The 20291-nt window shown below is 47.6% G+C and overlaps 1 protein-coding gene and 1 long non-coding RNA gene across 9 annotated transcripts in view; both read left to right on the top strand.

Annotated features, from left to right (window-relative positions):
• Positions 1–11342, top strand: part of IGF2BP2 (insulin like growth factor 2 mRNA binding protein 2) — a 190128-nt gene extending 178786 nt beyond the window's left edge. For 5 of the 8 annotated variants that reach the window (XM_074031615.1, XM_065540333.2, XM_005546599.5 and 2 more), the window contains 4 exons: positions 2953–3027; positions 5595–5726; positions 7931–8044; positions 9460–11342. In XM_074031615.1, the coding sequence (XP_073887716.1) occupies positions 2953–3027; positions 5595–5726; positions 7931–8044; positions 9460–9552 (414 nt within the window). In that variant the 3' untranslated portion in view covers positions 9553–11342. Of the gene's footprint in view, positions 1–15; positions 227–2952; positions 3028–5594; positions 5727–7930; positions 8045–9459 lie in introns of those variants that run through there. The other 3 variants (XM_074031612.1, XM_045386516.3, XM_074031613.1) reach the window with 2 other exon arrangements.
• Positions 11343–16016: 4674 nt separating this feature from the next.
• LOC141409658 (uncharacterized) lies at positions 16017–18943 on the top strand. The gene is made up of 2 exons (XR_012430962.1): positions 16017–16842; positions 17181–18943. It is a non-coding gene; the product is annotated as an uncharacterized lncRNA (long non-coding RNA).
• Positions 18944–20291: the final 1348 nt, after the last annotated feature.

Here is a 20291-nt window from a genome sequence, read left to right as displayed (position 1 = left end):
CCTTTGTCTCAACAGGTCCCTGAAAACATCTGTCTCTAAAGCAAGATGGATGATCTCACTACCCTAGTTTCTACTGGGCCAGTCTTTGGGGGCCACAGTGAGGGACACATTTGATGCTGCTGGGCGGGGAGAGAGCCTTACACTCATCCATGGGAGCAGAGTGCCCAGAGGAGGTGGACAGAGCTAAGATCTGGGTGATGCACTCCAAGAGATGCTTTGGTTGCAGGTGAGAGCTGAGCTCACATCACCTGCCTTTCCTGTAGAACAGGCTTCCAAATGCTGCACAAAATTAATTCAGCCAGTGACATCTAATTCCAGATCCTTGCTCCAGCCCTGCTTACCCTGGGATCTTGGCAGTTATCTCTGCGCCCCATTTACTTCAGTCATAAGATGGGGTCCTCATTCCTGCCCCTTCAGAGGGAGCGTGCCCATAGACTGACATTCCAAAACTGCAGAAGTGCACAAGTGCACAAGTAGCACAAGCAGAAGTGCATAAGTAGCCCTCCAACTTCTGGTCTAGGCTGGAGAATCTGAGCAAAGCAGCCACAAGTCACTAGGAAGTGGACGGTGATGACAGAACTGATTTGGTCAGTGTGAATCATGAATCAGCCATTCACCCTTCTTGGTTTGGGTGGTGGTAGGAGCTGGGAACCACACAGCCATGATCCACTCTGTCTTATTTACTCTGAGGTAAGGACCAGGTTTAATGCCAGGTATAGATCTCAAAGTAGAGTCAAGGGATCCTGCCGGAAGTCTCAATGGCCAGGCTCTGTGTGATCTACCAGAGGGTGTCAGACCCCTCGACACACTCAGATCTGTATTTTTTGGCTGAGGCCCTGCCAAGAAATGGCTGCCCACAGCAAAGGAAGTCCCTCAAGAAGCTCAGCTGTTGGTCACGTTTATCTTCATGCCACCAAGGAGTCAAGGCCAGAGAACTCTTTGCAGATCCCATGAAGGGGTCCCTGCTTCCAGAGTGGGACGGGTCTGAGCATGTCTTGGCTGTGTACTCACAATAAAGCTGGAGCAGCCGCCCTGGACCCTGAGGCCCATGGATGGATCTGGCTTATAGGACACACTGAGAGGAAACAAAATTGAACCCTCTGGCGCTGGAGGTCTTCCTGGAGGAGCCCAAGTGACACAGTGGTCCAGAGGTGATCTGTGCACAAATGCAGCACCGAGAGTGAATCCCGTTTCACTCAACAGATCTTTCTCGAGACCTAGTCTCAGGAATGGCACCTCCCTTGAACCGCTACTTGGGTTTTGCCTGAGAACATGATGACCCTGTCATTGACCATGTTTCTTGTTTCGTATTTGATCTTAGCGTAGAACTGCATCTGCGGCCAACCTGGGGCAGGTGTGGAGGACCGTAGGAGATGTGTGTTCTGACCTCAGTCTGGGCTCATCCTTACGTTCCTAAATGCCTGGTGTGCACTCATTTTCCTTTTTTTTTTTTTTTTTTTAAAGATGGAGTCTCTGTCACCCAGGCTGGAGTGCAGTGGTTTGATCTCGGCTCATTGCAACCTCCACCTCCTGGGTTCAAGTGATTCTCCTGCCTCAGCCTCTCAAGTAGCTGGGAATACAGGTGTTTGCCACCACACCTGGCTAATTTTTGTATTTTTAGTAAAGACGGGGTTTCACCATGTTGGCCAGGCTGGTCTCGAACTCCTGACCCCAGGTGATCTGTCCGTCTCCGCCTCCCATAGTGCGGGGATTACAGGTGTGAGCAACTGTACGCCTGGCCTCATTTTACTTTGAATGACGAAATGTGTGGCTTTTGCTACAATGTGTTAATAAGTTTTGATTTTGTATTTATTTTTAGCTAAAGTTTTTTGCAATAAAACAGGCTATGCAGAAACAAATATATAACAAGGATCTCTCTAACAAAAATGCCTGTTCAGCCCAGGGTTTGAGTAGTGTGGCAAGAGAACCTGAACTCACAGAAACTAAGAGAAGGAGGCTGGGCGCAGTGGCTCACACCTGTAATCCCAGCCCTTTGGAAGGCCCAGGTGGGCGGATCACTTGAGGTCACTTGAGCTCTTCTTTGGAGGACTTTGAGACCAGCCTGGCCAACATGGCGAAACCCCATCTCTACTAAAAATACAAAAATTAGCTGGGTGTGGTGGCGGATACCTGTAGTCCCAGCTACTTGGGAGGCTGAGGCAGGAGACTCACTTGAACCTGGGAGGTGGAGGTTGTAGTGAGCTGAGATCACGCCACTGCACTCCAGCCTGGGCGGTAGAGTGAGACTCAGTTTCAAAAAAAAAAAAAAAAGAGGAGATTTGGAGCTTGCCGGGCCCAGCCCCCATGTTTCACAGATGAGGGAATGGAGGCACAGCAAGGGGAGGGATTTGGAGGATTTGCAGAACCAAGACTGGAACCAACGTGCCCCCATTTCTGCTCTGCTGCTGTTTTACTTATGACCCATTTGCCGTGGAGGAAGCAGTCCTGACCACACATACGCTAACTCAATTGTCACTTGCAGCTGACTACCCCCGCGAGCTGAGAATTAGAACCAGAGATACCTTTGCTGCAAGCTCGACTCCAATTTAACACCTTGGTGGACCTGCCCTTCCTTCCCTTTGGGCCCTAGGTGGGTTGGCAGAGCCTATACGTCCCTCTTCCTAGAGCTTTTGACTCCCTGGTTATTTCCTAAAACTTGACTCTGTGAGAGGAGGCCCGTCACAGTTGGTGCTCGGGGCAGGGACAGGCAGTAACTACGGGCCTGTGTCTGACTCTCCCTGGGTGGCCAAAAACCCAAATTTGATACTGGGCATTACAGTCATGACTTCCTAAGACCAGGGTGGAGGCAGCATGGCATCAGACAGAGCCAGGGGTAACGGCAGAAGCAAGACCGAATTTCTCCTGTTGGTGTGCTTGCCGTCCACTTAGACTTGAAAGAGGGGCTAGGGAATGCAGCCGAGCGTCAGCGTTTTCCTCTCCTGTGAACCACAGATCGCCCCTGCAGAAGGCCCAGACGTCAGCGAAAGGATGGTCATCATCACCGGGCCGCCAGAAGCCCAGTTCAAGGTTAGTGCCAAGGGCCACCTTAGCCCTGCAGGCTCTGGGCACAGAGCAGCCACCTCAAAGGCACATTCAAGGCTCTTCTTTGGAGGCCCAGCCTCCATTTTCCTCCCTGCTACTGCCCACTGGGCTCAGGCTCACCCTGTCGTCCCCACCTCCATCCTGGCTGTTCCTTCTGCACGTTTGCCCTCTGCTGGGAAGCCCTCTTCCCCTTCCCTCCTGTGGAAAAGTCGATCATCTGTCGGTGCCCAGTTCGAGTGGTACCTCCTCTGGCAGCTCTCATCTCTTAGCCCTGGTTCTGAGGATGGATGTCTCCGGCTCATTTAGTCATTTCTACCCTTCAAGCCACAGAGGACTAACCAGGTGTAAGGGGAAATAGCATGGTTTGTTGGAAGTTCTTTGGTGAGGTGTGTTTTACTTTGTTTTGTTTTTACCTTTTTTTCTTCCCTAGGAAAATTATAACTTGAGCTTTCTAAAAGTGAGAAACATGTATTTATTTATAAAAGTACAATCCTTATCATTAAAGATATTTAAACTTTAGCTGAGCAGAGGAAATTCACACATGTGGAATTGCTCAAAAGCAATAGCCTCGGCCAGGGGCAGCAGGTGGTGGCATCCTCCTGTAGTTCCAGCTACTCGGGAAGCAGAGGCAGGAGGATCCCTTGAGCCCAGGAGTTTGAGAACAGCCTGGGCAATATAGCAAGACCTCATCTCTAATGAAAAGAAAAAGATAACAAAAACCAGTAATGCTTCAACTCAATATTGGACAACATGTGGAATATCCATTTCACAGAATGTTATTCAGCCATAGAAAGGAATGAAGTACTGATGCATGGTGCAACATGGGTGACCATCTCACGAAGTAAAAGAAATCAGACAGCAAAAGCCCTATATAAGCCAGGTATGGAGGCTCATTCCTGTAATCCCAACACTTGAGGAGGCCAAGGCAGGAGGACTACTTGAGCCCAGGAGTTTGAGGCCAGCCTGGGCAACACAGCGAGACCCCCATCTCTACAAAAAAAATTTTAAAGTAGGTGGGTGTGGTAGCATATACTTGTAGTCCCAGCCTACTTGGGAGGCTGAGGCAGGAGGATCACTTGAACTCAGAAGGTCAAGGCTGCAGTGAGCTGTGATCATGCCATTGCACTCTAGCCTGGGTGACAGAGCAATTCTGTCTCAAAATAAATAAAGGCCATGTATGAAATTATTTCATTTATATGAAATGTCCAGAATAGGTCAGTCCATAGAGACAGAAAGTAGATTGGCAGTTGCCAGAGAATAGGAGGAGTTGGAACTAACTGCTAATAGGTATGAGGTTTTTATCTGGGGGAATGGTATGGAAATGTTTTGAGTAGATAATGGTAGTGATTGCACAACATACCACTGAAATGGATACTTTATTTTGTTTTTTAGTTTTTATTTTTTGAGACGGAGTCTCCCTGTGTCACCCAGGCTGGAGTGCAGTGGTGGCATCTCGACTCACTGCAACCTCCATCTCTCGGGTTCAAGTGATTATCGTGCCTCAGCCTCCCAAGTAGCTGGAATTACAAGCGCATGCCCACACACCTGGTTAATTTTTGTATTTTTAGTAGAGATGGGTTTTCACCATGATGACCAGGCTAGTCTTGAACTCCTGGCCTCAAGCAGTCTGCCCACCTCGGCCTCCCAAAGTGCTGGGATTAGAGGTGTGAGCCACCATGCCTGGACTGAAGTGTATACTTTAAAATGGTGACTTTCAGATTATGTAAGTTATATCTCAGTATTTTAAGTAAAGAAAAAAAAAAAAGAACGTTGTAAGCTGTGGTTCTTTTTCATTAAAAAAAAAATAAAAAGAAAATAGGTTCTTGGCTCCTCTACCTTTGGAGTTAGACATCAAAAAGAAAGATCATGTTGAATGTAGTGACACACCTGTAATCCCAGCATTTTGGGAGGCCAAGGTGGGAGGATCACTTGAGGCCATGAGTTCAAGACCAACCTGGGCAACATAGTGAGACCTCATCTCTAAAAGAAAATGAAAACTTGAACTGTGATCATGCCACTGTACTCCAGCCTGGGCACAGAGCAAGACCCTGTTCTCCATCAAAAAATTTTTTAATTTAAAAAAAGCAACATCAGGCTCCTCAAATCCCATTACCATCACCATCACCTCCATCCTTTACTAACCAGGGCTATGACCCTGTGGTGATGGGAGTTAAGAATCCCCTGAACAAATTCAGTCAATCAAGCAAACATTTATAGGTGATAATATGGAAATAAGACAGAGTTCCATCCCCTCACCCATCCCCTTAGCCCTGACACACAGAAAGCTTCCTAGAGGAGGCAGTCTTCTGCAGACCACTAAAACATGAATGCCCATGCACATTTTTCAAAGTGCAGCCATCGGACGTGGCGGGAGCAGCGCCCCCCGGGTCTGTGAGAGAGCAGAGGCTGGGGCGCACAGCTTCCTGTGTGTCCCAGGGAGTGTGGGAATGGGACTGACCCGTTGTCTGGGCTCTCCAGTGCCCTTGGCAGCACTGAGGAAGTGGCCTGCTGCTGGCTGACTGAGAGTCATTAGTCATGTCTTGCTCTCTCAGGCCCAGGGACGGATCTTTGGGAAACTGAAAGAGGAAAACTTCTTTAACCCCAAAGAAGAAGTGAAGCTGGAAGCCCATATCAGAGTGCCCTCTTCCACAGCTGGCCGGGTGATTGGCAAAGGTGGCAAGACCGTAAGTGTGCTCCGCTTCATCACCTGGGCTGGATTCCCCGCTCTGGCCTTGCCCGAGTTCCCTCAGTCTCCCATTTGGTGCCTTCTTTCCCAATGTAGTCAGGGTCTTTGGCAGACAAACTCAGGCTCTCCTGGCATCTGAGCCCTTTGAGGCATGAGGATCCCAAGAACAAAAGTGTCATCAGCTTCACTCCACAACTTAGGGCCCCCAGTCCATGGTGCTATAAGCCCAGCACCAAAAACACCACGTTCCTGTGCCCAGTAATACCCATCTTGGCTCCAGGGTAAATGAAGGTCTCCACTCCCCGAAAACAGAAAGGCTGTCTTCTGTCCCCTTCTTTATACTCACACGTAGCAGCCATTAAATAGGAAAGGGGGGAGTCCCACCGAGAGAGATGCTAACCCGCTTGGCAGACCACCCCTTCCCTGGATTTCACTCAGGCCTGTGCCCTGCACTCTCTCCTGACTCTCAGCCCTCCTGACAGATGCCCCCAGTCCCTAACTCTCCCTCCACAGGCTCCAGCTTCTGGCTGTTTCCCAAACATGGCTGTAGGGGAGCTAGTTTAGCAGTAGGATGGTGGGCAAGGAGGAAATCGTTTTTTAAAAGATCATCTACATTTTCTACCAGAAGGTGACAGTAACAAACGCAGTGTAGTTTGAAAAGTGCCAGAGCATTAACTCTGAAGCTTGTGGGAATGAGCAGGTGGTCTGTAGACCCAGGTATGTTCTGGAATGTGACTTACCTGGGTGGGGAGATGAACACTGGGAAGTTCCAGTAGAACCTAGTGCAGGCTGCCTGGCAAAGTAGCAGTGTTGGGTGGCAGGAACTTGCAGGGGGCTCTTGAGTCCTGTGTATGTACGTATATATATGTATATGTGTGTGATTTGCTGTTTTTGTAAAGCTTTTTTTTTTTTTTTTTTTTTTGAGACAGAGTTTCGCTCTTGTCACCCAGGCTGGAGTGCAGTGCCGCCATCTCTGCTCACTGCAACCTCCACCTCCCCGGTTCAAGTGATTCTCCTGCCTCGGCCTCCCCAGTAGCTGGGACTGCAGGCACTCGCCACCACGCCCAGCTAATGTTTTATATTTTTAGTATAGATGGGGTTTCACCATTTTGGTCAGGTCAGGTTGGTCTCAAACTCCTGACCTCAGGTGATCCCCCCACCTCAGCCTCCCAAAGTGCTGGGATTACAGGCATGAGCCACTGCACCCAGCTGTAAAGCTCTTTACATAGAAACTCTTAAAAGGAATTCAAAACCAAGTTCTAGATATAATGAGTCAGCTTTATACGAAAGAATGAAGCAGTGTGGAATCAGAAGATTCCCTGTCTCCAGAATGCAGTCGGCCTTCCAGGGCACACACTGCGCTTTAGGTGGAGCTGGAATGTAGGAGGCAAAAGAAAGACGGATCAGCAGGGAGTAGAATCCCGAGCCCCTGGGTGTCCTGTTTGGCTATTTCAGAACCAGTCACTGAATTCTCTGCATCCTCTAGACTGTCAGGTTTCCCCTAAAGCACATGCTGAACCATCCTGTGAGCTCGGCATCAGGCCAGAGGGCCAGAGGATGGGGTCCAAGCCCTCGGGAAGCGTGCAGTCCTGATGGGAAGCAGGCCCAGTGAGGCAGCGGGGAGGAGAAACAATGCAGGCAGTGGTTGGAGACACAGGAAGCTCAGCATGGGCTGGAGGCTTCGTGGAGGTGGGCCTGGGGTGGGATCCAGTGGCTGGGAGAGAGGACAACAATCCAAGGGTAGGAACACATGAGCAAGACTGTGTTCACAGGAGGAGTGAAAACGAGGAGGAGGGAACAGCAGGGCTGATTTGCAGGGACAGTTAACCAAGTGGAGGTTTGGGCTCGTGGTCAGCACCCAGGAGAGCATGTCCAGGAGTAATGATCTTACAGGGTAGGGATGGGGAGTGGGGGTTATGGGAAAGCCTGGGGTCTCTGTGAGCATGGGCAGGCCTGCACTGATGGGAACTCCAGAAGAAGAGAACTTTGTCTCAGAAGCAGCCCCAGGAGTCCGTGGCTGGACTCCCTCTCCCTGTCACTGAGCCTGGCAGGGCCCAACCAACATGGCCCCATGTGCCCAGGGGCAGAGGAGCCCCCAGGGGTGTCCTCCTTCCCCTACTCCACCTCTTCCACTCCGTCCTGAGCCCACCATGCTGACGGGCAGGGAACCTATCCAACCCATTGCCTTTTCTCCCTTCACAGGTGAATGAACTGCAGAACTTAACCAGTGCGGAAGTCATCGTGCCTCGTGACCAAACGCCAGATGAAAATGAGGAAGTGATCGTCAGAATTATCGGGCACTTCTTTGCTAGCCAGGTACTGTGCTGTGAGGGCCCCGTCTCTCCTGCAAGTCTCTTTTCAGTTCTCTGCTAAGCTACTCATGGCCTGTCAGGTGGCCACAGCCCTGAGCACCAATCCCTGCCAAGATGGAACCTCTCCCTGGTTCTTCCTGGCTCTTCAGGGATGGCCCCCAGGGCAGGGATGTTGTTTCACACTTCTCTCCACTGTCATCCCCAAGGTATGTATGCCAGGAGCTTGAGGGAGAGTGGAGAGTTAAGCCCTTAAGCAAAGCCAAGCAGGTTCCAAGCCCCCTGCAATGCTTAAGGGCATGGTCTCAGCTTCCCTCACCCTCTCTCCTCAGGCCCCAGTGCCAGCCTGGGAACCAGGCAAGCCCACCCTCTGGATTCCTCCCCCAAAGCCTGAACACTTACTGTGAAAGGCTATATGCTCATGGCAAGAGAGCCTCGTTTCTCATTTCTCTCTCCTCCTCTTCCGTCTCACCGCAACCCACCCTGTCAAAATACTGCACCTCCACACAGCTGCTTCTCTTTCACTGGGAAAGGCCAGCACCTGGCCACTTTCTCTTTGGTGCTTTTGTAAACTGAGTTTTGGAAGACAGCATTCCTGCTCTTTGTCCTGAATTAGTGAAGACAAACGGTGTACTTGGTGTAAGCAGACACTGAAGGTTTGTCTAAGCTGTCAGCCTGCTCTCCCAATGCCTGTGCCTGTGCCAAGAGACTGATGGTCCAGGAAAGGGCACCTGCCACACTGTGGTTCCCCTGCCACCCACACACACACCCCCCCCAGTGCCCTTCAAAATTCTCACTTGGGTCTTCTGCAGTCAGAGTCCCTGGCCACGCCCCTTGTCTGCTGTCTCCCCGCTCCGCTCAGCTCCTCGGTGACCTGGGAATGTGTCTGAACAGCCAGTTCCTACAGGAATTCAGTCTGCCAGGGAGCTGCCTGCAGGCACAGTGCTGGGCTGGGTGAGGGGACAGGTGGGGGTTCATGTGTGTGCTCCAGCTGTTCAGGGTAGAGCATCTGGGTTCAGTTCCTCCCTCCCTCCCCTGTCCATCACACTCATGCCCTTCTAGCCACTGTAGAACGGGGGTAGGACCAGCATGGGAGCCCAAGTGTAGCATCTGACTCTGCACAGCCCCCTGTTGCCGGCTGCCTGCTTCTGCTTCCTGGCCTGTCCATCCAGCAGTGAACTGGAGGCTGCCGAAGTCCCATCCCCTTACCCTGGACCTTGGGGTGGGAGTTGGTGGGGGGCCTCTGCCACTTACTTCGCGGCAGAAAAGGGCCCGGAGTAAGGTGCGGGAGTGGGTAGGTGACGCTTGTCTGAGCATTCCACCCTTCTTCCCTAAGCCCCAGAGCCTCCCCTGCCGTTTGTCCTCAGAACTGGGTTCCTTTTTTCCCCTGTCCCTTCCTCTCCCTTCTCTCCCTTGCTGCAGACTGCACAGCGCAAGATCAGGGAAATTGTACAACAGGTGAAGCAGCAGGAGCAGAAATACCCTCAGGGAGTCGCCTCACAGCGCAGCAAGTGAGGCTCCCACAGGCACCAGCAAAACAACGGATGAATGTAGCCCTTCCAACACCTGACAGAATGAGACCAAACACAGCCAGCCAGATCGGGAGCAAACCAAAGACCATCTGAGGAATGAGAAGTCTGCGGAGGCGGCCAGGGACTCTGCAGAGGCCCCCGAGAATCCCAGGGGCCGAGGAGGGGTGGGGAAGGTCAGCCAGGTTTGCCAGAACCACCGGGCCGCCTCCCGCCCCGCAGGGCTTCTGCAGGCTTCACCATCCACTTCACCATCCACTCGGATCTCTCCTTAACTCCCACGACGCTATCCCTTTTAGTTGAACTAACATAGGTGAACGTGTTCAAAGCCAAGCAAAATGCACACCCTTTTTTTGTGGCAAATCGTCTCTGTACATGTGTGTACATATTAGAAGGGGAAGATGTTAAGATATGTGGCCTGTGGGTTACACAGGGTGCCTGCAGCAGTAATATATTTTAGAAATAATATATCAGATAACTCAACTAACTCCAATTCTTAATCAATTATTAATTTTTTTTCTTTTTAAAGAGAAAGCAGGCTTTTCTAGACTTTAAAGAATAAAGTCTTTCTTTGGGAGGTCTCACGGTGTAGAGAGGAGCTTTGAGGCCACCCACACGAAATTCACCCAGAGGGAAATCCCGTCGGAAGGACACTCACGCAGTTCTGGATCACCTGTGTATGTCAACAGAAGGGATACCGTCTCCTTGAAGAGGAAACTCTGTCACTCCTCATGCCTGTCTAGCTCATACACCCATTTCTCTTTGCTTCACAGGTTTTAAACTGGTTTTTTGCATACTGCTATATAATTCTCTGTCTCTCTCTGTTTATCTCTCCCCTCCCTCCCCTCCCCTTCTTCTCCATCTCCATTCTTTTGAATTCCCTCATCCCTCCATCTCAATCCCGTATCTATGCACCCCCTCTACCCAGGCAAAGCAGTGCTCTGAGTATCACATCACACAAAAGGAACAAAAGCGAAACACACAAACCAGCCTCAGCTTACACTTGGTTACTCAAAAGAACAAGAGTCAATGGTACTTGTCCTAGCGTTTTGGAAGAGGAAAACAGGAACCCATCAAACCAACCAGTCAACCAAACAAAGAAAAAATTCCACAATGAAAGAATGTATTTTGTCTTTTTGCATTTTGGTGTATAAGCCATCAATATTCAGCAAAATGATTTCTTTCTTAAAAAAAAAAAAATGTGGAGGAAAGTAGAAATTTACCAAGGTTGTTGGCCCAGGGCGTTAAATTTACAGATTTTTTTAACGAGAAAAACACACAGAAAAAGCTACCTCAGGTGTTTTTTACCTCAGCACCTTGCTCTTGTGTTTCCCTTAGAGATTTTGTAAAACTGATAGTTGGAGCATTTTTTTATTTTTTTAATAAAAATGAGTTGGAAAAAAAAATAAGATATCAACTGCCAGCCTGGAGAAGGTGACAGTGCAAGTGTGCAACAGCTGTTCTGAATTGTCTTCCGCTAGCCAAGAACCTATATGGCCTTCTTTTGGACAAACCTTGAAAATGTTTATTTAAAAAAAAAAAAGATGACAAAGAAAAACAGAGAGAGAGAATATTGGAGATGTCCTGAATTTTCATAGGGTACGCGCCATTAGGGCTTTTGCGCTAAAGGATGAACATGTACTGGTTTATGTGGACAAGCCATTATACCACCAGACTGCAATGCCAGTTTCCTCTACTGCAAACAGTGTTCTGTGACAAAAAAAAAAAAAAAAGAAAAAAAAAAGAGAAAAAAAGAAATATATCCAGCTAACAAGATCCTGGTGTCTTGGTGTTTTATTTTACTAAGTAAGCATTGCCTCATCCCAGGTGTCAGCTGAGTCCTAACTGAGGGACCTGGGGAGGCAGGCGGCGAATATGACCAGGATCTGCACAGCTACTCTGAGAAAGCTGGTTTTTCCCAGGAAAGTCTTTGGGAGAAGCTAAACTAGATCGGTGGTCAAAGTGTAGTCCCCAGACCAGCAGCATCAGCTATCACCTGGGAACTTGTTAGAAATGTAGATTCTTGGGGTCCACCTTGAATCAGAAATCCTGGGGGTGAGGCCCAGCAACCTTTTCAGCAAGGTTTCTGGGTGATTGCTGTGTGCACTGAAGTTTCAGAACCCCGGGGCTAGAGGGATGGATCGACTGCATGTCAAGCTAGGGAAGACCAGTCTATCCTTAAGGAACTTCAAGCTTGGCCAGGCAAAGCTGCTTTCTAAGTGGAGGAAAGGGGGAGGATAATATGCCCGACAGTTCTGGGAAGAGGCACTTCAGGCCTCCACGGGAAGCTCACTTTTAAGTGCAGGCATACCTCAGGGACGTTGCAGGTTCAGTTCCAGACCACCACAGTAAAGCGAACTTGGCAATAAAATGAGTCACACACGTTTTAGTGTCCTACAGCATGTGAGTTATGTTTACACTATATTAAGTGTGCAATAGCATTATTTCTAAAACTGTACATTTTTTGTGTTTTTTTTATTTTTGAGACAGTCTTGCTCTGTCACCCAGGCTGGAGTGCAGTGGCGCGAGCTCGGTTCACTGCCACCTCCGCCTCCCGGGTTCAAGCAATTGTCCTGCCTCAGCCTCCCCAGTAGCTGTGACTACAGGCATGTGCCACCACACCTGGCCAACTTTCTGTGTTTTTAGTAGAGATGGGGCTTCACCGTGTTAACCAGGACTGTCTTGTGATCTGCTTGCCTTGGCCTCCCAAAGTGCTGGGATTACAGGCGTGAGCCACCGCGCCAGGCCCGACGGTGTACATATCTTAATTAAAAATACTTTATTGCTAAAAATGCTAATGATCATCTGAGCCTTAGGCAAGTCGTACTCTTTTGGGTCATGAAGAGTTTTGCCTCAATGTTGATGGCTGCCGACCGATGAGGGTGGTGGTTGCTGAAGGTACAGGTGGCTGTGGCGGTTTCTTCAAATAAGACAATGAAGTTTGGGGCATCGATTGACTCTTCCTTTCACAAAATATTTCTCTGTAGCATGCGATGCTGTTTGACATAGTGCTTTATCCACAGAACTTCTCCCAAAATTGGAGTCAGTTCTCTCAAACCCTGCCGCTGCTTCATCAGCTAAGTTTATGTAATAATCGAAAGCCTTTGTTGTCCTTCCAACAATGTTCACAGCATCTTCACCAGGAGTAGATTCCATCTCAAGAAACCACTTTCTTTGCTCATCCATAAGAAGCAACTCTGCCCATCTGTTCAAGTTTGATTATGAGATTGTATAATTCGGTCACATCTTCAGGCTCCACTTCTAGTTCTCTTGCTGTTTCCATCACATCTGCAGTTACTTCCTCCACTGAAGTCTTGAACCCTCAATGTCATCCATGAGGGTTGGAATCAACTTCTTCCAAACTCCTGTTAAAGTTGGTATTTTTACTTCCTTCCATGAATCACAAATGTTCTTAATGACATCGAGAATGGTGAATCCTTTCTGGCTTTTCAATTTGCCCAGATTCATCAGAATCATCATCATCTATGGCAGCTGTAGCCTTATGAAATGTACTTTTTTTTTTTTTTTTGATGGAGTCTCACTCTGTCACCCAGGCTGGAGTGTAGTGGCCTGATCTCGACTCACTGCAGCCTCCACCTCCCACGTTCAAGGAATTCTCCTGCCTCAACCTCCCAAGTAGCTGGGATTACAGGTGCCTGCCATCACGCCTGGCTACTTTTTGTATTTTTAATAGAGACAGGGTTTCACCATGTTGGCCAGGCTGGTTTCGAACTCCTGACCTCAAGTGATCCTCCTGCCTCGGCCTCCCAAAGTGCTAGGATTACAGGCATGAACCACCACACCTGGCCAATTTATTTAAAAATTTATATCTTAAAAAAATTTGAGACTGGATGCAGTGGCTCATGCCTGTAATCCCAATACTTTGGGAGGCTGCGGCAGGCAGATCACCTGAGGTCAGGAGTTCGAGACCAGCCTGGTCAACATGGTGAAACACTGTCTCCACTAAAAATACAAAAATTAGCCAGGCGTGGTGGTGCACGCTTGTAATCCCAGCTGCTTGGGAGGCTGAGACAGGAGAATTGCTTGGACCTGGGAGGTGGAGGTTGCAGTAAGCCAAGATTGTGCCAGTGTACTCCAGCCTGGGCAACCAAGTGAGATTCTGTCTCAAAAAAAAAAAAAAAAGATTTGAAGTTTGAAATTATCTTTTGATATATGGGCTACAGAATGGATGTCGTTAGCTGACATGAAGACATTCATCTCCTTGTACAGCTCTTGGGTGACCGGGGCGTTGTCAGTGAGCAGTAATAATTTGAATCTCAATAGGGGGCTTAAAATACTCAGTAAACTATGCTGTAAACAGATGTGCTGGCACCCAGGCTTTGTTACTCTATTTCTAGGGCACAGGCAGAGTAGATTTAGCATCATTCTTAGGGGTCCTAGGATTTTTAGAATGGTAAATGAGCATTGCCTTCAACAGTTACCAGTTGCATTAACCCCTAAGAGTCAGCCTTCCTTTGAAGCTCTGAAACCAAACATTGACTTTTCTGCTTTAGCTATAAAAGTCCTAGATGACATCTTCTTCTTATAGAAGGCTGTTTGATCAACATTGAACATCTGTTGTTTGGTGTAGCCACCTTCATCAATGATCTTAGATCTTTCAGATAACTGCTGCAGCTTCTCCAGCAGCTCCCGCTGCTTCACCTTGCACTTTTGTATTACATGTGGCTTCTGTCCTTAAACCTCATGAACCAACCATTGAAGAGAGTTAGGGCCTTGCTCTGGACTAGGCTTTGGCTTAAGGGAATCTTGTGACTGGTTTCATTTTCTATCCAGATCACTCAAACTTTCTCCCTATCAGCAGTAAGGGTGTTTCACTTTCTTACTGTTCCTGGTTCACTGGAGTAGCACTTTTAATTTCCGTCAAGAACTTTTCCTTTGTATTCATTTGGCTGTTTGGCACAGAAGGCCTAGCTGTCAGCCTGTCGTAACTATCAACATGCTTTCCTCAGTAAGCTTAATCACTTTTCTTGCTTTCCATTTAAAACAAAAGATGTGTAACCCTTCCTTTCACTTGAACATTAAGAGGCCATTACAAGGTTATTAAGTGGCCTGTTCCAATATTGTTTCTTAGAGAATAGGAAGGCCGGAGGAAAGGGAAAGAGATGGGGAATGGCAGGTCAGTGAAGCAGTCAGAACTCACACAAATTATAGGTTTTTTGCCACGTGGGCATGGTTTGTGGTGCTGAATTATGAAAGTGATATAAGAGATTACTGATCATAGATCACCATAATAGTTAATATAATGAAAAAGTTGGAAATAAATATTGCAAGAATTACCAAAATGTGACCCAGAGATACAAAGTGAGCATGTTGTTGGGAAAATGCCAATAGACTTACACAAGGTTGTTACAAATGTACAATTTGTAAAAACTGCAGTGTCTTCAAGTGCAATAAAGCCAAGTTCAATAAACAGGGAATGCCTGTATTCTGGGAGGTCAGAAGGGCAGGATCAGCCTTGGACTGAGGAGTGGGTGCTCTACCTGGCACTGCCACCAACATGCTGTGCAAAGATTGGACGAGAAAAGCCCTGCTCCATTTATAAGCTTATGTTCATAGACTTGGAGAGCCTACGAGAGATGGCTGCCATACGTCCAAGTGATCTGAGGAATACAGAGTTAACACTGACTGCCAAAGATAGCCAGTTCAGCTTTTTGGGATGACAGTTCAGGGCACATGGGGGCAGATGACGGTGAACTGATGGGATTCCAGAGTAGCCACATTCCCCGTATACCGTGTAAAATGTGTTCCTCACTGATGTCCTCACTCATTTTCTCATTATTTCCAATTTCAGTGATGCTGACTTGACTTTTGAAGTTTTATGGCATGGAGATGTCCAGCTGTTCGCCCTACTGTTACTCTCACTGCTGTGGTTGGCATGATGGACAGGGACAGCCTGGCCCTTCATGTGGCCAGTAGAAGCCCCTGTACCTGTGGCTCCACCTTCGCCCTCCCCTGTTTAGGACTCAAACCCACTGCTCTCACAAATAAGCCATAGGTGCCAGCCAGCCCAAGAGAAGTTGTGGGATTCTTGGCAGCCACAGTCATTACTGAAAGGTGTTCCCTAATTGAGGTATCCATGTCAAATGAGCAAGAACACTTTTCTGTTTTTTTTTTTGTTTTTTTTTTGTTCTTTTTTTTTGAGACAGTGTCTCGCTCTGTTGCCCAGGCTGGAGTGCAGTGGCGCGATCTCGGCTCGCTGCAACCTCCGTTTCCCCAGTTCAAGCAATTCTCCTGCCTCAGCTTCCCGAGTAGCTGGGATTACAGGCACCTGCTACCACGCTTGGCTCATTTTTGTATTTTTAGTAGAAACAGGGTTTCACCATGTTGGCCAGGCTAGTCTCCAACTCCTGACCTCAGGTTACCCACCTGACTCAGTCTCCCAAAGTGCTGGGATTACAGGCTTGAGCCACTGCACCTGGTAGAAACAGCACTTTTTTTTTTTTTTTTTTTTTTTGAGTGGAGTTTCACTTTTTTTGCCCAGACTGGAGTACAGTGGTGCGATCTCGGTTCACTGCAACCTCTGCCTCCTGGGTTGAAGTGATTCTCCTGCTTCAGACTCCCCAGTAGCTGGGATTACAGGCATGCACCACCACGCCCGGCTAATTTTGTATTTTTAGTAGAGATGGGGTTTCACCATGTTGGCCAAGCTGGTCTCGAACTCCTGACCTCAGGCGATCCTCCCACCTCGGCCTCCCAAAGTACTGGGATTACAGGCGTGAGTCACTGCACCCGTCCTAGAACAGCACATCTTTAAAGGAAGGGCTTTAAGTATAGGCCCAAGAACTTGGTGATGACTCTCAGGATGAGGAGGACATCTGGGAGGGGGAGAAGTGACACAAGAACCTCCAAAAGTGGACCCCTTTGACTCCACCTATCAGATTTCATTGTTTGACCCGTATTACAGGTGACAGAATTTCAGGTTTCACTTTTAAAGTGCCCATTTCCAAACCATTTGTCTATGAATATGTGCAAGAAAGACAAGAGAAAAGGGTGCTGACATGATGCCCGACTTGCCCTTGCATGAAGCACCCCTAAAGTGTCCTAGGCCTGCAGAAATGAAGGGGGGACCACAAGAAGAGGCAGAAGACAGGTACAAGACCAGCTCGCTTTGTTCCTAAGCAAGGACTTTTCTCCCAGCAGCCCATTTCCAGGGAACCCTGGATTATTTTGCAACTGGGTTCAACTCTTGAGTTTTCTGAGGGCAGCACCAGCATGAGACCATCCTTTACAGGACGGCGGCCTGTTCCACCTTACAGTGAGTAAGAAGTTTCATGTATGTGAACTGGGCTCTGATGAACTGTTCACATGTGGGCTCAGACCACCACAATCAATTTCTTCAGCTATAAATCCCAGTCTTGACATGACAGTCTGACATCCCAGAAAGTCCTAACTGCACATGATTTTACACTAAAATAGTAGTTGTTAAATGGAGATTTAGCTTAACTACGAAGGTTTTTATTCATTAGCGAACATCACTCCAAAAGCCCCTTCCTACCACCTTAGATTGAATCCCCTGAAAATCTATGATGCGTAGCGGTCTGTTAATCTAAGCCTGAACATCCCTTTTGTCCTGTTCATCCCCCCACCCTCTAGCTCTGACCGGTGCCATTCTTGGTTCCTCGAACATGGAGCTCTGGAAAGGAAGGACTGATACAGGCTGGCTGTAGATCAGAAGAGGATTCCAGCATAGAGAATTTAAAATATGAGAAAAGGAGAATTGATAGACGTTTGGAGGAGTTTCAACGAAGAACCAAAGCAAAGGATGAGCTGTAGACAGGAAGACAGCATCTTGACAGTGACGGGAGGCACGGGTGAGAGAGAACGCTGGGCTGCTGAGGACAGGCAGGGAAGACCAATAACCTTGCACCAATTGGGATTCAAATGGCTGAGTAGACAGAGAAGGGAGAAGGACTTGAAGACTATGAAAAAAATTTGGCCTAGTCTTATCCCTACCTCTCTGGGGAAGGATGTGGGCCACAGAGGTATCTCCATGTTTCTATTATGAAGGGAGCCCACAATTCCAGATGGCTAGAAACCTGCCTAAATCATATGGGCATCCAAACTTCTGTGCCTTGGGGCCTCCTGGAGCCTTTTTGGCCTACTACCATGACTAACAACACGGCTAGCAAATTCCCCAGAAGTTCACTGTCAGTTCCTGCTGCTGCCCTTTATTTCCTCCCTTCACTCCCCCTAAGATGATGAACAAAAATTGAAGATGCATCCCATACAGGTTCATTTTCTGTTTTTTTTTTTTTTTTTTTTCCTTGAGATGGAATCTCGCCCTGTCACCGGGGATGGAGTGCAGTGGCGTGATCACGGCTCAGTGCAACATCCGCCTCTCAAGTTCAATGATTCTCCTGCCTCAGCTTCCCAAGTAGCTGGGATTACAGGCGCCCGCCACCATGCCCGGCTTATTTTTGTACTATTAGTAGAGATGGGGTTTCACCATGTTGGCCAGGCTGGTCACCATTCCTGACCTCCAAGTGATCTGCCTGCCTTGGCCTCCCAAAGTGCTGGGATTACAGGCATGAGCCACCGTGCCCAGCCCATTTTTCTAATCTAGCTCATATCAGCCACAGAAAGTCATTGTCTCTGGAAACCCTAATTGAGTGTTCTTAACAGCTCTTGCTGTCTCAGAAACAGCTGGCATGACGGGAAAACCTGAGAGACAAAATTACATTATTTTTTTTTTTTCCCTTTGGACAAAGGTTCTTCCTCTCTTGCCCAGGCTGGAGTGCAGTGGCACAGTCATGGCTCACTGCAGCCTCAACCTCCTGGGCTCAAGCAATCTTCCCACCTCAGCCTCCTGAGTAGCTGGGACTACAGCCATGCACCACCACACCTGGCTAATTTTTTAAATAATTATTTTTATTTCAATAGTTTTTTTTTTTGGGGGGGGGCTGGTGGCTCACACCTGTAATCCCAGCACTTTGGGAGGCCAAGGTGGGTGGATCACTTGGAGGTCAGGAATTCGAGGCCAGCCTGGCCAACATGGTGAAACCCCGTCTCTACTAAAAATACAAAAATTAGCCAGATGTGATGGCGCATGCCTGTAGTCCCAGCTACTTGGGGGGCAGAGGTGGGAGGATTGCCTGAGCCCAGGAAGTCAAGGCTGCAGTGACCTGAAATCATGCCGCTGCACTCCAACACAGGAAACAGAGTAAGACCCTGTATCCCAAAAGAGGAAGAAAACATTACCTACACAGGGTAAGAAACAGGGTGAAGCCAACAAAACTACTGTGAATGCATTTGGGTAGTTTTTGCTCTTGAGCTGGTGTTTATTTTTCAGAACTACAAAACAAAAGCAAAAAGCAAATCCCTAAATACTTAAAAAAAAAAAAAAAAAAAAAAAAGAATCCAACCGTGTATCAAGTTGACAGCATAATCAGAGAAAAAAGTATTTTGATTTTAAAAACAGTATTTTCATTGAGAATCTCTAGTGGGATGTATTCTAAGAATAAAAATAATTGCAGGCCAGGCACGGTGGCTCACGCCTGTAATCCCAGCACTTTGGGAGGCCGAGGCGGGTGGATCGCGAGGTCAGGAGTTCAAGACCAGCCTGGCCACCATGGTGAAACCCCGTCTCTACTAAAAATACAAAAATTAGCCAAGCATGGTGGCAGGCACCTGTAGTCCTAGCTACTCGGGAGGCTGAGGCAGGAGAATCACTTGAATCCCGGAGGCAGAGGCTGTAGTGAGCTGAGATTGCACCACTGTACTCCAGCCTGGGTGAGACAGAGCAAGACTCTACTCTGTTTAAAAAATAAAATAAAAATGAAGGGATGATTCATGTCCCACAAAGGATGGAGCAGAATGGTGAGAGATTTTATCATGTTACTCAGAATGGTGCACAATTTAAAACTTACAAAGTGTTTATTTCTGTTATTTCATTTAATGTTTTCAAACCACGGTTGACCAAGAGTAACTGAAACCATGGAAAGCAAAACCACAAGGGGGGTTTTCTGTACTATTCCATTTTGCCTGAGTCCTGAAATCCCAATAATAAAAGGTTTTTTTGTAAAGTAGTTGAAAGAAGGATAAAATGGTTGACTAAAATGAGATATTAAATCCCTCCGAATGAACTGAAGGCCTACACATGAAAAATGTTATAAAACTTAAATCAGTGGAGACGCAATCATCCCATGCTGGAAGAAATGAAAAAGTCAAAATACCAATGGGTAATTATCTTTTTCCTGATTTTTAAAAATATACATAACTTTTAACCCAGAAATTGTTATGCTAAGAGTTTCTTAGAATAACCCAAACATTGTGCAAGACGTTATATTCAATAATACTGGATTAAATAAATGTTATAGCCATATAGTGGAATACTGTGCAATTAAAATGATAGATTTATTGACATGAAAATGTTCAAGTGGAAAAGGAGTTTATAATCATTTATATAGTTCTGTATTTGTTAATAACAAGTTATATACAAACACAAGCCTGGATATGTATTCACACACCCATGAAGGGGGAAGGCCAGGATATATACACCCTCTTCTTTTTTTTTTTTGAGACGGAGTCTCAGGCTGGAGTGCAGTGGTATGCTCTCTGCTCACTGCAACCTCCACCTCCCGGGCTGAAGCAATTCTCCTGCCTCAACCTCCCCAGTAGCTGGAATTACAGGCACCCACCACGACACTCAGCTAATTTTTGTATTTCTAGTACATATGGAGTGTCACCATGTTGGTCAGGCTGGTC

Source organism: Macaca fascicularis, chromosome 2 (assembly GCF_037993035.2).
Source record: "Macaca fascicularis isolate 582-1 chromosome 2, T2T-MFA8v1.1".
Classification (NCBI taxonomy): domain Eukaryota; kingdom Metazoa; phylum Chordata; class Mammalia; order Primates; family Cercopithecidae; genus Macaca; species Macaca fascicularis.
The sequence above is the reverse complement of the archived record's forward strand: the minus strand, read 5'-3'. Positions and strand labels throughout refer to the sequence as shown.